The 16,293-nt window shown below is 40.0% G+C and overlaps 1 protein-coding gene across 21 annotated transcripts in view; it reads left to right on the top strand.

Annotated features, from left to right (window-relative positions):
• The window catches only part of PTPRK (protein tyrosine phosphatase receptor type K), a 473,693-nt gene that overhangs the window by 182,568 nt on the left and 274,832 nt on the right, over nt 1-16,293 (top strand). For all 21 annotated transcript variants that reach the window (XM_075862349.1, XM_075862356.1, XM_075862353.1 and 18 more), the window contains exons 4-5: nt 1,071-1,152; nt 4,781-4,896. In XM_075862349.1, the coding sequence (XP_075718464.1) occupies nt 1,071-1,152; nt 4,781-4,896 (198 nt within the window). The remainder of the gene's footprint in view (nt 1-1,070; nt 1,153-4,780; nt 4,897-16,293) is intronic.

Genomic DNA, 16,293 nt, shown 5'->3' with positions numbered 1-16,293 from the left:
TCCACTATGCTGTTTACCCAAGTTTACCCAATCTCTTACCAAATCAGAGTTGTCATGAGTGGTCATATGTGGTGAAAGTTTTTTACTTCCCTATTGGGAACCACACACTGGAACGGCATCAACGTCACTCCTGGTAGGAGGAAGTGGCTGCAGGGAAAAGGAGGGATTGAACAAAGTAGTCACTACATTACACACATCTTGTCGCTAGGTTAGGAGGAGGAGCTACGCCTCCCCTAGATACCGGTAGCGTCGCTATCATACTTAGGGAGTTAGTAACAAATACAATTCTGACTATATAGGGGATTACCCGAAATATTGATCCTCTTTTCCACTTTTATTAAGACCGTAAAAACATTGATAACTAATGGCAGTTCATGGACACACTTTATCTCACAACTGTCTGTCTTGTATGTGGTGAATACATCAATTAAATAGATCTATTATCACACTGTTAGTGGGAGTAAATGTTTTGGCTTGTGTGTTTACACAATCCTGTTGTCTAATAAAATTATCTTAATAAATTTGTCGCATATGCCGCTGTTTGGGTGGCACTGAGTGATATCTATGCCAGCCAGAAGCTGAGTAAATACATCTGTAGCGGGGCACTTTTTACTAAGCTCCGCCCACTCTTTTTAGAAAAATTTTGAATGGCCTAAACAGCCCAAGGGTTGCAAATTTCTTGAACTTTGAGTAGATTACGACTTTTCTGCGCGAGTACAATTTTTTTTACCCCCCTCCCATGTGCCTTCTGCAGAAACAACCACATTTAGATGATTTGCAGCGGGGCACATTTTTGTAAGTGTCTGCCATAAGTGAATCTACCCTAATTCATTTCTACGCACATCCATTTTACCCAGCTGTTCTAATTCACGATCTACAATTCACCAAACCAGTGAAGCAAATATTTTCCTGCTATTTTTGGATCTACCAAGTTATTTTTTAGCTTATATAATTGTCTTCTTTGTGTATTGTTCTGAAATTGTCTATCAATTGAAATATCTTTTAATACAGGAAGATTTCACTGGATAGATGTATTTTTTAAACATCTTCATTTTCATGTCTCTCGGCAGGTAATATTTGAAGCTGAAGCCTCTGGCGGGAGGGGCGGATACATTGCAATAGATGACGTCCAAGTTCTAAGCTACCCCTGTGGTAAGGATGTATTTTTTTACGATTACCGTTTTTGAATATTTCCTTTTGAAATGATGTCCATCACTAGTAGCACTTGTGCAGCTGTATTGTATCATTTACATTCATACTTCTAGACAATGACTCAGAAACCAGTGGTTAAAACCTCTTGTTTGTTGCTCCGTGCGGAAAATTATGTGCTTTCTACGTTAATTACTGACTAATCTCAACTGTGAAAGAAGACCTTAGTAAATGAGTTCTAATCCTTAATTAAAAAAATAAATGCATTATTTGTGCTGGATCTTAATTGGTTAGTTTCAGTTGCGGCTACACTGCTAGGCACCTTTTTAATGAAGATGCAACGTTCATTCTTTAATATGGCCCTAGGGGATGTTTTGCCCTTCCCATTCAAAATATGTCAAGGGTTGACTATGAATTTTATTATGACCAGTGTCTGTCAAATTTGCTACCTTTTAGGTTAGGGTCACATGAAGCAGCCCTAATGACACTAGTGACAAGAATTTCCAACAGAGTACCCCCCTTGTGTGTCCTATCTATCTATAAAATGACACACCCAACTCCTCTTTATATATGTAGACCCCAGAACATGTCCCCTTTTATATGTAGACCCCAGACCAGAACCTCTTGTATATTCAGACCCTCTAAATATTAGACCCCAGACCAGTCCGCCCTTGTATGTACATACCCCACGTCTGAAATAACAGGAGCTTATGTGCTTTGGCTTGTACCTCAGGTAGCCTAGCAACCAGCAAGGGAATATTGCTGGACATTAGGATGAGCAAGCTTGTTTAAATTTGTTTTTTTTCTGCTGCGGCGTGTATACCCTGTGGTATGCGTGCTGCGCCATAAGACCCACTAGTCTAAAGCTTGGCTTCTCGATTTTTTTTTTTTTTTTCTACTAGGGCCTCACCTGACATATTATTGTGATGCCTTATTAGAATTGTCGTAGCACATTCAAAATTACATTTTTAAAGATTACTTATGTAGCGCCTTTTTACACGGGCCAACTATTGGGCAAACGAGCGTTCACAATACGCTCGTTCCTGATAATTGCCCTGTTTAAGCAGGGCAACGATCAGCCGATGAACGAGCAAACGCTCGTTCATCGGCTGATTGTATCGTTTTGGCAGAATAAAATATCGTTGTCAGTAGCATATCTCGCTGTGTAACCGGGATCGGACTAACAAGCACTCGTACCCATATCTAGCTCCTTGTAAATGGAGCAAACTATCGCCGATCAGCGAGCTATCTCGTTGATCGGCGCTTGTTTACACGGCCCAAGCTGGGCTGTGTAATAGGACCTTTACTCTCCTGAACCCAATATAACACTAAAATAAACACAACAGAAGTCTGTTATGTTACTAAACCAGAGATTGCTGCAACCATAGAAAACCTTGTGTAGCGTATAATCACTTCTGTCAAAACTGCCTCATCAACTTGGGGCGACTCATCGGTGAGACCTGCCTCCGTTTGAGAAGCACTGATCTAGAGGTTACTATTCCAAACATGAAACCAGTTTTAGTATAACCAGTACATTTGTACGTGATAATTGTGAATGCAAGTCATGATTATTTGCACTCAGTGATAATTGTATTGATCTCTACCAATTACTAGGACAGAGCAGTATACTAATGAAGCCCGTTTAATTACGGTACATTCATTCCTGGGAGACCACAAGGTCCTATTTATTATTAATGTAATTTAGTGTTTAAAATAAATAAATGAATAAAATATTAGTCACTCTTCTGGTACAACTTAAAGGCCATGTCCAAACCATTCTGTTTCTCCATTATATTTATAGGCTTATTTAATAATTGTCACACAGCAGTCTGTTAGGTTGTTAAAGCCAGTGGTTGTTGTAAGTAGGAACTAACACCTTACTGAGAAAACCGTGTATGTGAAGATGTTGGTTGGAGCTGAACTTTATTTGTATTTATGCATAGTGTAGCCCAAGCCCTAGTAGGAAGGCATGTGCAGGGTATAAAAAGCCTGTGCTATCAAATGCCGGATTAAAGTTTCACTCTGCATATTTTTAAGGTTTCTCTTCAGAAATTCTACAGTATGGAATGTATTGCGAAACATAAGAGAAAAATAATACAAATCTATCATATATCCAAAAATACTAGTTTTTATTAGAAGATCACATAAAGCTATCTAATATTAAAAAAATAGACTAGAAAAGAGGACTCCAGGAAAAAAAATCACTTTGTTACACAAAACAAGTGGCTAGAAGTCAGCATTTCCATACCATATCCATATAAATCATGTGTTAAGCACAACCTTATCATGGATATATAATGGAGTGGACAATAGGGAAGGTATTAAGCATATATTGAGTATACCGTACTACGAAGTATGTTGTTTTTAGGGCTACCAGACAGTGAAAAGTATTATACGTATTTATTATCTAGGGCACAGAACACCTTTAACCAATATCCCATAATAAAGGTGATAAAAGTTGCAAGTATACTTTACCCATGGTTGAAGGTAGGTAGTCTCATAAGTAGGAACAATATGCTCCCCAATCCTCGCTTCGCATGGATGGCTTCTTTAGGGGGTGCATGTGTCCAAAATTCACCCCTCTTTTAATACCCTGTTGACCACAAGCACAGGTGTGCAAGAAGACGCCAGTGGTCCTTCGGCTCATGGGCTTGGCACGGCCACTTGCCACTTCCGGTCCACAGCGCCGTCCCTCATGCCTGATATTAATGATCAGCTGTTTCTGCTCAGATAAGATGCACATATTCCTATTTTTGTCTTCAGGATAGATTATGAACGGGACTGTGAAGGAGCAGATCATTAATATCACTACAAACCCCATTTACTGTGCACCATTGGTGTGCACGTGCGCCTGTTCCATAGATATGGTATGGACATGCTGACTTATAGCCACTTGTTTTGTGTAAGTGATTTTTTTTTTTTTGTATTTTTTTTTTTTTTACTAGCGTTCTCTTTTGTAGTCTATTTTTTTTATATTAGATATTGTTAGTTTTATACGTGGCCTAATAAAATTTGGTATTTTTGGATTTATGATCGTTTTGGATTCTCTCTCGTGTTTTGCAATATAGCCTTGGTGGAGTTTTTCCATCATTTACATAGGGGCGTTCTATAGTACTCATGAGCACCCAGCCCCACTCATATGTTCAGGAGTTTCTCTTTGTATTTTAGTATGCACTGTAAGGGTATGTGCACACACACTAATTACGTCCGTAATTGACGGACGTATTTCGGCCGCAAGTACCGGACCGAACACAGTGCAGGGAGCCGGGCTCCTAGCATCATACTTATGTACGATGCTAGGAGTCCCTGCCTCTCTGCAGGACTACTGTCCCGTACTGTAATCATGTTTTCAGTACGGGACAGTTGTCCTGCAGCGAGGCAGGGACTCCTAGCATCGTACATAAGTATGATGCTAGGAGCCCGGCTCCCTGCACTGTGTTCGGTCCGGTACTTGCGGCCGAAATACGTCCGTCAATTACGGACGTAATTAGTGTGTGTGCACATACCCTAAGACTGTCTCTCTCTTCCAACGAATAAAGTATCTAAAATAATGTTACTGATGTGAACACCAAGGGAAGGAAATGTTCTCTGCTGACTTATCACATTCTTCCACGCTTTCTTTTTTACACAGATAAATCCCCTCACTTCTTGAGATTGGGAGATGTCGAGGTGAATGCTGGTCAGAATGCTACATTTCAGTGTATTGCCACTGGAAGGGATGCAGTAAACAACAAGCTATGGCTTCAGGTAAAAAAAACAAACTTTGATTTAAAAGAAACATAAATGTAACCATTTTCTAGCCAGGCAATATAAACTTATACTTGCAAGTTTAAGACCTTCTCCACACGAAATGGAAATGTTGCAGAATTTTTGTTCAGAATTTCTGTGCGAAAATTCTGCAGCGTATTAGAGTAGCAGCAAAGTGGATGAGATTTGAACAAATCTCATGCATATGCTGCCGCATAAATTTGCAAAAAACATTTACCTTCAGTGCAGACTCTTAATCTGCAGCATGTCAACTTTTCTTGTGAACATCCTGCAAATTTTTCAGATGGAAATTAGGCAGCACTTCGCCCCGTGTTCAGGACGCCTAAAACCTGAAGACTTTTTGTAGTGTGACAGTAGTAATAGTTACTGTTGCGCGACTGTTGCAGTCCATGGGAAAACATTGGGTGACACGAATCTTTCAGGAGATTTTCATTCAACTGTAACATGACGACTGCCGAGGAAAAATAAAGTAGTGCCCAAGCCGCATGTCAGTTGCTGATTCAGCTGTGGTGCCACAAGTCTTTGTAGCCACAGGCTTAACCTTGCCAAAGGGGTACAGCGCTTTGAGGAAGGACACCCCTGTGATCAATGGAGTGTCAGTCCCTCCTTTTTTCCTTATCTCAGGTCCACACTTGTGTGTTATTAGGTATTGAAGCTCAACTATTAGTTTATTATAAACACTTTTACACATACATTTCTAGTGCCAGTGGCTTTTTTAAATGGAGCCAGGTCCAGCTTCTCTATCCCCCGGTGACCAACCGTGATCACCGGAAGAAGCTCTGGCCCGTGCAGAGAAAATGTAGCATTACATGGACAGGCAGGGACTCCCAGAGTAGGAGTTGGTTTTTAAAGGGGTTGTACCAGAATCAAACATTATCACCTATCCACGGGATAGGTGAAAATTGTCTGCTCACTTGAGACCCTCACCGATCGTGAGATCCGCACACTACTGCAACATTTGAAATGCTGCGATTTTGCCAATGTTTTGTAAAAGTGTTTTGTGGTAATCGCAGTAACCATATTTTTGACCGCACTATAATATTGTACTCTTAGAGAGTCTCTCTCTCTCTCTCCGTTCTAGGTTTTGGAGAGTGGGGGTCCTGAGCATGGTCAGGTTATTACGATAAAAAGCGCAAAGTGTTTGCAGAACGTTATTTACAGCCGGAGGAGGAGTTTAGGACAGGGGATAACGGCAATGAACTTTTGATAGCAGCGGCCAGTGAGGGATTTGTGAAGTTCAATAGGTGAAATGCTGGTGACAGGTTCCCTTTAAGGCAGCTCCCATATATCGCAGGTATATGCAGAATATTTGCTCTCTTGGAAGTTTCCTGAATCCATCCAGTTGTGTCATTCTCATCGGAAAGATGACATATGTTAATACATTATTAGAGTGGTATCTGTAATGTAAAGCTGTGACTGTATTCACTTATTCAACCGCCCATCCCTTTCTTCTCAGAGGTTGTCTCTAATGTACCTGAATCATATCATATATCTGGTAGCCATGCAGAAACAATCTGCTGTGTCTCCGTTTAGCTGCAGAGAGATCCCTAGTGGAAGATATGAAATGTGATTGCTCAGTACACAAGAGTTCTTTGGCTGTTGAAGGAGCAGACTGAATTCATTCCAATGGACAGCTGTGAATTGTATCAGGTTCTCACAATTAAAGTGGGTGGATGCACTACACCGTATAGAGCAATGAGCACAACGGAGCAGGGATCCTATAAAATTTCAGCAAAATCAAAAAGGCAAATTTAGACAAAGGACAAGGACAAAAATAGTACCTTCTTTTCAGCTCCGCCGCCGAGGTGTCTTTGTACCTGTGTATCAGCCATTTATTAATAGGCTTATTAGCTATGACGTTAAATTTGTTTGTTTTTAATAGTCCTGCTTTAATCTGTTATTAGCATACATGTGGGGGTCGTATGACAGGGACAGTTGACTTACATTTTTATCCATTGATATATATAGATGTATTTATTTTTTAAATATCTTTCAATATAACCACTTCAGGTAAAATAACAAACATTTACATCTGACGATCGTTTTTTTCCACTGACCCCATGACCACAACCCCCTCATTCCAAAAGCACCCCCAAAGCCTGGAAGAGGATTAAAAAAAAAAAAAAAGGAAGTCAAAGGGGTTGTCCACCTTCTGACAACTGATGACCATAGCCGCTCCGGTGGCCTGCGGGCACCGGATGTTGTGGCACATAATGCTACGTACGGAGCACGGAAGCAGTTGGCTCCGTACATAGCATAGCGGCCGTGCTGCAGAACTGCAGGTCTCCTCCTATTCACCTGAATAGGAGCAGATCTGCAGTACTGCTGCTCGGCTGCTATTCCGTGGCCGGAGCTTAGTGCTTCCGGCTTGTACGTCCGGTGCACGGAGGCACCGGACCTGCTGATCTGTGCGGGGCCCGGGTGTCGGACCCCCACTGATCATGTACTGATGACCTATCCAGTGTATAGGTCATCAGTTGTCAGAAGCTGGAAAACCCCTTTAAATCCCTATTGAGGGGTTAAATTGATGTAACATGGGCACCATATCTGTCAAAATAACATCTTCCTATTCTTGGATTTAAAATATATTTTCTTAAGAGTAATAGTCTGATGCAGTTTTTTCGCACATGTGGGATGATTCTCTTTCCAAATTTGGGTTAATAGAATTTGCCTTGCGTCATACAGTGATCTAACCAACCGTATTTTGTTTTAGTTTTTTTTTTTTATACTTTCACATTTGTGCAATACCCAAATAGATGTAATAGAGGTTCCATATGAATATCTGATTTATAAACCTGTGGCATTTTTGCAGAAAGCTCTCTCCAGTATATATATATATTTATTACATTTAGGACATTTCCACGCCATGTGTATGACTGCCCGCAAATATCTTACACCTGGGACATCGTTGAGACCTGTTGGCTTTAAATTTTGATAGTAATAGAGTATAAAACATACAATGAAATAGATATAATTGCGAGACGCTGTATGAAATTTAAAGGTGATACTACTTCAATTGTTTTTTTTGTTTTGTTTTTTTCATATAGTTCCATGCCTCGTCCCCCAAGTTTCCATGATCTTGTTTCCATTTACCTCATATTATTGTTGAGTAGTCCTCTTTCTCCATTTACACATTATAAATTTCAAAGATCCCTTTCCTGCAATTCAGGAGTTTAACTATGAGATGCACATTCTCTATTGGCAAGGGTGCCGGCCTAGACCCGAGACCGTGTTTATTGAAGTCAATTGTAAGTAGTTGTAAAGGGCTGAGTCTGAAACTCAAGTTATTTTATTACCTTCGCAAATGACTTTAGGCCTTCTGTAATATATATTTGATGGAAGAAGGGATTAGTTATACACTTTAATAAATCTGCCCCTTTTATTTTATAGCACTAATGCAAGCCGGGATTATGCCAAATTGGAGAAAACATATTATTAGGTTCTGTACCTACATATTTAAACCTTTGCCGGATCTTATGTATCATAATCCATGTAGGAAATGTTTAAATGTTACATTTGTCTTTCCAACCCTTGCAATAAATTGCTATTTTTAATATTGTATTTACAAAGGGAATAATTTAGCCTAGTCCCAACCTTTTAATGCATTAATCTGAGAGACATTGAAGTATAATTTAGGAATTAGGACTGCCCATCCTGCAACTTGACTCCTCCCCTGCTGTCTATATAATTTTATCCTAGGTCTTTAACTTCCCCGGATGATATCCTGCATAATACCTTCAATAGAATTAAAGCCGGAGTTGTTAATTAACGATATATTAATGACATATTCATTAATGACATATTCACTGGAAGTTTAGCCCAGAGTCTAGCCTTCTCTTAAATTTTTTTTTTAAGAGAGGCAATATTACAGCGATTTGGAGGGAATGGTGAAAAAGCAAAGGACAAATAAAAGTCAAAGGCAGGGGAAAAGTGAACCAAAAGATAAGTAAGGTTGTAATTCTAAAAAAGAAAAAGCTGGAAAGGGAAAAATTTATAGAAAATATAAGTAGTGGGAAGATTTAGTGAAATGGCAGGTGAAGAATTAAGGTGTTACTTTTTGTGCAGTAAGGTGCACATGTTTGTTTTCGTACGTATAAATTCAATTAAACATAACCGATATCTGATTGTCAACTTTAGATGACTAGTAGCTTTTTTTTCTTCTCCCTTTCTGGCATGAGACTGGAAAGAAGTGTGGAAGTGTTGACAGACGTGAAAACACAGGAATAAAAGGGCCTCCGGATAAGTTAAAACATACTTCTATAGACAGGGAGGAGGGGAGTATCCCAAAATATGTACAATTTGACCTTGTTATGTCTGTAGCCTTTATTATGCTCGATGGGGGCTAATTTAGCCCTCATGAATTATATGTAGACTGCACTTTTGCCGAATGTTTAGGTCAACACTTGTCTGACTTGTGGACTCCTTCCTTTTGAGATTGCAGGGCCTGCTACCCTCCATGCATCTGCTGTAAGTGCAATGAATAATCAATCTACTGGATATTTGGTTATTTTATCCTATTCCTTCAACTACACTCGCTGTTTACTTTAAATCAAGATTATAAAGTGAACATTTCATATAAATAATGCATTAAAATGAAACTATGCAAATGAAGGACCTTTTTAGACTAGCATATTGACTATATAGCACATCGATTAGTGATAGCACGTCGATCAGCGCTAGTTTAGCTCCATGAAGCAATCATTGTACTGTATGGGGACAAATAAAATCGTTTGTCCCCATACAGTTTGGCACAGTGGCGGCAGCATATTCCCTGTTTATACAGGGAGATGCGCTGATGACGATGATGATTTTTACTGCCACATAAAAATGTGATCAGCTGACAAAAAAAGCGTTTGCTCGTATGTCGGTTGATCGCTGGGCCCTTTTACAAGAACCGATAATCGGGATTGAGTCTTCCCTTGCCCCGTTCATCGGCGGGTATAAAAGGGCCTTAACAGTAAAACATTTTTATTGTATTATAAGGAGACTTTTAGGATTCGTTAAATGACCCTGGAATTGTATAAAGGTCCAAAACACACACATACTACTACAGTATTAGTCAGATTGCAAGCTACTAAAACAGTCTGGCAGGAAAGCAAGGATCTTGTCCTATGGACATGGTAATGGGATTGTGCATAGTCTCCCTTTTTTTAATCCCTTCAGGATGGAGTCTGTTTTGGCCTTGTGGATGCAGCGGATTTTTTAAAAAATCTGACGTCACTTTATGTGGTAATAACTTGGGAATGCTTTTACCTATCCAAGCGATTCCGAGATTGTTTTCTCATGATATATTGTGCTTTTTTAGTGGAAAAATTTGATCAATACAATTCAGTATTTATTTGTAAAAAACACCAAAATTTAGCAGCAATTTCTCACATTTTCAAGAAAATTTCCAAAACCTATTTTTATAGGTACCATTCCAGTTGTGAAGTGTCTTTTAAGGGCCTTATCTATTATAAACCCACATAAGTCACCCCATTTTAAAAACTGCACCCCTCAAAGTTTTCAAAACAGCATTTAGAAAGTTTCTTAACCATTTAGGTGTTTTTACAGGAATTAGAGCAAAGTAGAGGTGAAATTTACAATAAAAAAAAATTGTCAGTAGATTTATATTAATCAATTTTTTTCTGTAACACAGAAGCTTTTACACAAGAAATGCAACTCAATATTTATTGCCCAGATTTTGCAGTTTTTAGAAATATCCCACATGTGTCCCTAGTGTTCTACTGGACTGAAACATGGGCCTCAGAAGCAAAGGAGCAACTAGTGGATTTTGGGGTCTCCTTTTTATTAGAATATATTTTAAGCACCATGTCTGGTTTAAAGAGGTCTTGTGGGGCCAAAATAGTGGAAACACCCCCAAAAAGACACCATTTTGCAAACTACACCCCTCAAGGAATTTATCTAGGGGTAGAGTTAGCATTTTGACCCCATAGTTTTTTGCAGAAATTATTGGAAGCAGGCCGTGAAAATTAAAATCTAATTTTTTTTTCCAATAAAACGTAGAAATTATTTCTTTTTACAAGGCATAAATAAAGAAGAAAAAGCACCCCAGAATTTGTAAAGTAATTTCTTCTGATTACGGCAATACTCCATATGTGGTAATAAACGGCAGTTTAGTTACACTGCAGAAGGGAAGGAGCGCTATTTGGCTTTTGGAGCTCAAGTTTGCTGAAATGGTTTTTGGGTGTCATGTCGCATTTGCAAAGCCCCTGAGGAACCAAAACAGTGGAAACCCCCCAAGAAGTGACCCCATTTGGGAAACTACAGCCCTAAAAGAATGTATCTAGGGGTATAGAGAGCATTTTGACCCCACAGTTGTTTTGCTGAATTTAGAGTAATTAGACCGTGAAAACTTCTATTGTTTCTTCTTCTTTTTTTACGGTGTTCACAGTGCATTATAAATGACATATTTAATTTATTCGCGGGTCGATGTGATTACTGCGATACCATATGTATATAGTTGTTGTTTTTTTTATGTCTTAAGGCGTTGGCGCGATAAAGTCATGGTTTAAAAAAATAAATAAAAATAATATATATTTATTTTTGTGTCGCCATAGTCTAAGAGCCATAAAGTTTTTATTTTTCCATCAAGAAAGTTTGCGGAACAAACTAGTTTTTATTGGTACCATTTTTGGGTATATGCAACATTTTGATCCCTATTTATTACATTTTTTTGGAGCTGAAGTGACTAAAAATAGCGATTCTGGTATAGATTTTTAATATATTTTTTTTTATGGAGGCCACCCTGCGGGATAAATAACATTATATTTTTATAGTTCAGGCCATTACGGACGAGGCGATACCAATTCTGCATATTTATTTATTGATTTAATTTTTTTCTAATAAAAGACTTTGTAAGCGCAAAAAAAAGATTTCTAGGCCCCATGCACACGACCGTGTTTGGTCCGTGATATAAGGTCCGCATGTCCCAGACCGAACACAGTTCAGGGAGCTGGGCTCCTAGCATCATACATATCTATGATGCTATGTGTCACTGCCTGTCCGTGGAACTACTGTCCCGTACTGAAAACATGATTACAGTACAGGACAGTTGTCCCGCAGCGAGGCAGTGACACCTAGCGTCATAGAGAAGTATAATGCTAGGAGCCCGGCTGCTTGCACTGTGTTCGGTCCAGGACATGCGAACCGTATATCATGGACCGAACACAGTCGTGTGCATGGGTCCTTAATTTTATTATTTTGAACTTTAACTTTTTTATTTTTGTAATTTTTGTAATTTTTTTTTCTAGTCCCACTAGGGACTTGAAGAACCAACTGTTTGATTTGTTTTTTGGTAATACGCTGCAACACTTATCTATTGCAGGGTATTATGCCTGTCAGTTTGACACTGACAGGCAGCGTATTAGGTCCTGACTCTGGCAGGACCTAATCGTCTTCCGTAGATGGCAGCCATTGGCACCCCGCAATCGCACTGCCGGTTGCTAATATTATAACAACTTAAATGCGGCGGTCGCTATTGACCACTGCATTTAAGGGGTTAATCGGCGGGGATCACCAATGTGATCCCACCCGATGTTTTCCCCCAGTACTAAGGCTGCTAGTAGCATCCTGTACTGGGAGATGCTGGGCTGCGGGTAGTACCTGTGCGCTCCGTTAGGAGCACACATAGATTAACCGATTGCAGGCACAAGGAGCAGCGCTGCAGCCCGTTAATCTATGTGGGGTGGTCGGAAAGGGGTTAATCTCTCTTGTCCATTTATTTTGTGCGACCTGTATCCACAGTAATTGTGCATCCAGAAGATTCACCTTCTACTGACGTTAGCCTTATTTAAGGCCCTTTTACAGGGGTTAACTATAGGGCAAATGAGCGTTCACTGAACGCTCGTTCCTGATCAATGCCCGGTGCAAACACTCGTTCAACGGCTGATTGTATCATTTATGCAACTGTGGCCCAGGGAAATGTGCTGCTGACATGATAGAAATGTATGGGGACGAGCGATCATCGTACCGAGGGCACGTTCCGATACATATAACCTCGTCAAAGGAGCAAACAAACGCAGATCGGGCCATGTTAGAGGACTCTTACTTAATAGGTTTTTTTAACAGACTTTCCCTGAGATTTTCTCAGTAGTATTTTTGGCGTTGCAATTCTCTTTAAATGTAAAACCCTTCAGATACAGAACTTTTTTTTTTTATCTCATACCAAATTACACATTGTATTTGTTACATCACTTGCAAGAAAATTGTAGCTTTAAAAAATAACGTCACTTATGCTTTCCATCCATCTGTACAGCATTCTGTCTCACTGCTTCCTTATTTATAATTTCCTCCTACACAGTGACAGTAAATGATCATGTTTGTCATTTTGCTAGGTTTACATAGCTTGGGACATAGAGATCTTGCTTTTATTGGTTACATACCTGTATGCAGTAAATAATTCCTGCTGTATCCTGGAATACATTTCTCTCAAATGTATTTGGTGGATGTTTTGTCGTCATTTAGAGTAATGATCTCAATTATATTGCAAGATTTCTTTGGGTTTTGTTACCCACGGGTCAAGTGGTGTTTAAGGTAATAATCTTTTACGTAGATTATATATATATATATATATATATATATTCTAAAAACATGTAATATATGTATAATGGGACCATATATGTTAACCATACATCATTTTATTGTGTCTTATGTAAAAGCATTCATTCCTGGTAGAAGGTACTCATACCAGTACTCGTACCAGTCAAAAGTTTGGACACACTCATAGTTTTCTTTATTTTTGTTTTTGTATAGATTTTAGAATAATAGTAAAGTCCTTCGATCTAAGAAGTAATAGAAATAGAAATATATAAGATCATTTTGTAAAGTAGACACCTTTTGCCTTGATAATAGCTGGGCACACTCTTCAGAGATGCTTTTCCAACAGGAAGAAGTTCCCATGTATGCGGAGTGCTTTTTATCTGATTTTCCTTGACTCTTCTATCCAACTCATCCAAACCATCTCTATTAAGTTTAGGTCAGGGTCTGTGCAGGCCAGGTCACCCACAACACTTTATCTCTTACATAGCCTGGAATTGTGTTTTGGGTCATTGTCCTAATAACAAATAAATGATGACCCAACTAAGGGACTATTCACATCAGTATTTGGTTTCCGTTTATCGGTTTAATCAGAGGAACCGATGAATGGAAAGCTGAACAGAAAATATAGCTTCCGTTTGCATTGCCGTTTATTTCAGGCCCTTAGTGTAAACTATCTTGAATTGCGTGTCGTTGCAGAATGCTGTGGTAGCCATGCTGGTTAAGTGTGCCTTTAATTCTGCATAAATCGCCAAGAGTGTCACTAGCAAAGCACCCCCACACAATTGCAACCCTACCCCTTGACTCATCAGACCAAATTACACCTTTCCACTGGTCTGATGTCCTCTACCTGTGTTCCTTGGTCCAAACAATTCTCTTTTCTCATTTGTCTTCCTCAGTAGCTGTTTTCTTTCGATAATTCACTAGAGGCCTGTTTCATGCAGTGTACTTTGAAGGATTGATGTATAGATTTGTCTGCTGCTTGGAATCATAGACGCATTCGATTGAACTCTCATCTGAGGGGCTGTTAAGATTTCTGTGGCTGGTGACTCCATTATACTTGTCCTGTGCAGTAGAGGTAACACTTGGTCTGCCTTTCGTGTTGTGTTCCTCATTAGAACTTGTTTCATCGTAGCGCTTAATGGTTTTGCCACTGCACTTGAAGAAGCTTTGCAAGAACTATAAATTTTCCTGATTGACCTTCTTTTCCTAGAGTAATAATGTCAATTATTTTTTTTACATTATCCTTACAAAAATGTATACATAGGCATAAATTGCAATATTTATTTATATTTGTTTAAAAATATCATTTCAAGCGCCTAAGCCTTCAGATGAAATGTCTCTGAATCAAGAGAAACAAATATTCAGTCAGGTGTGTCCAAATTATTGACTGATACTGTATTTGGCAAATGGGTGATGTTCCTAAATTTTGACTCTCCTTGTTTTGAGCGATGGGTTTGAGAATTTTTTACACAACTTGTGACGTTTATTTTTCAGAAGCACTCTCTTAAAACATATTGGCAGACTGTCAGAAGTAGAACCATACACTAAACAGACATATCATACTTGGGTATTTTTTTTTTTAAAACAATATTTGCTTTGAAAGGTGTACATGGCATTTAAGTTTTAATCAGTGTGGTAGCAGGGTAGCCTAACCTACATCACAGATACACTGATAATGGTATTGATGACCGCAATCAGTTTTTAAGTTCTACACCAATTTTTTTTTCTACTGTTAATACTATATTATGTCTGAATTAAAATAGTGAACAATCTGTTTTTCTATTTGGTCTGTAGTGTACATGAATGGTATAACTGTTAGGAGGTCCGGAAAAAGGTCTACCGCAATCAGGGCTGGCCTTTGGATAGATGGCGCCCCGTGCAAAATTATCTTTCGGCACCCCACTATAAAAAAAAAATGCCCCATAAAGAAGTATAATTCCCCTTTAGTGCCCCCCCATACAGTATAATAATATTTAATAATATAATATATTATAACCCTTCAAGGACACCGTATTTTGTCCTCTAATTGTGCCCACACAGTATTGTGACCCGTAAGTGCCACACATTATATTGCCCCCTGTAGTGCCCCTACACAGTATAATGTCCGCTTAGTGGCCTCCATACAGTATAATGCCCCCCTCCCCTGGCTGACACACACAGCCCCTCCTTGTAGATAGTGCCCCCTGTAGATTGTGCCATACTGCCTCCCTGTAGACAGTGCCATATTCCCCCACCACCTCCTTGTGGAGAGTGCCACCCAGACCCCCACGGGGGCAGTGCCACCCAGACCCCCACGGGGGCAGTGCCACCCAGACCCCCACGGGGGCAGTGCCACCCAGACCCCCACGGGGGCAGTGCCACCCAGACCCCCACGGGGGCAGTGGCACCCAGACCCCCACGGGGGCAGTGCCTTTGGCAATATTGATGTGTTTTGTTTGTATTGCAGCTCACCAGCTACCTGGGTCTACCGTTTTATGTAGGTAGCGCCAAACAGCCCCCACCTCCCCATGTAAGTAGCACCACACAGCCCCCCTGTAGGTAGCACCACACAGCCCCCCACCACCCCCTTGTAGACTGTGCCACACAGCCCCACTTGTAGGTAGTGCCACACAGCCCCCTTGTAGGTAACCCCCCTTCCTGTAGATAGCACCACTGTAACTCCCTGATGGAGGGATACCACTCCTGGAAAAAGGGCTTAATAACTCTGTCCATGTATGGACAGTGACATCAGGGTCAACTCCTGAAGCGGAATCCCCGTCCACAGCGTTGTCGATGCTGTGACCGGGGATTCCACTCCAGGAGAAGCCACCCACTCCAGGAGAAGCCACTTATCGA

Source organism: Rhinoderma darwinii, chromosome 4, assembly GCF_050947455.1.
Source record: "Rhinoderma darwinii isolate aRhiDar2 chromosome 4, aRhiDar2.hap1, whole genome shotgun sequence".
Lineage (NCBI taxonomy): Eukaryota > Metazoa > Chordata > Amphibia > Anura > Rhinodermatidae > Rhinoderma > Rhinoderma darwinii.
Note: the sequence above shows the minus strand (reverse complement) of the source record. Positions and strands in the feature narration are given on the sequence as shown.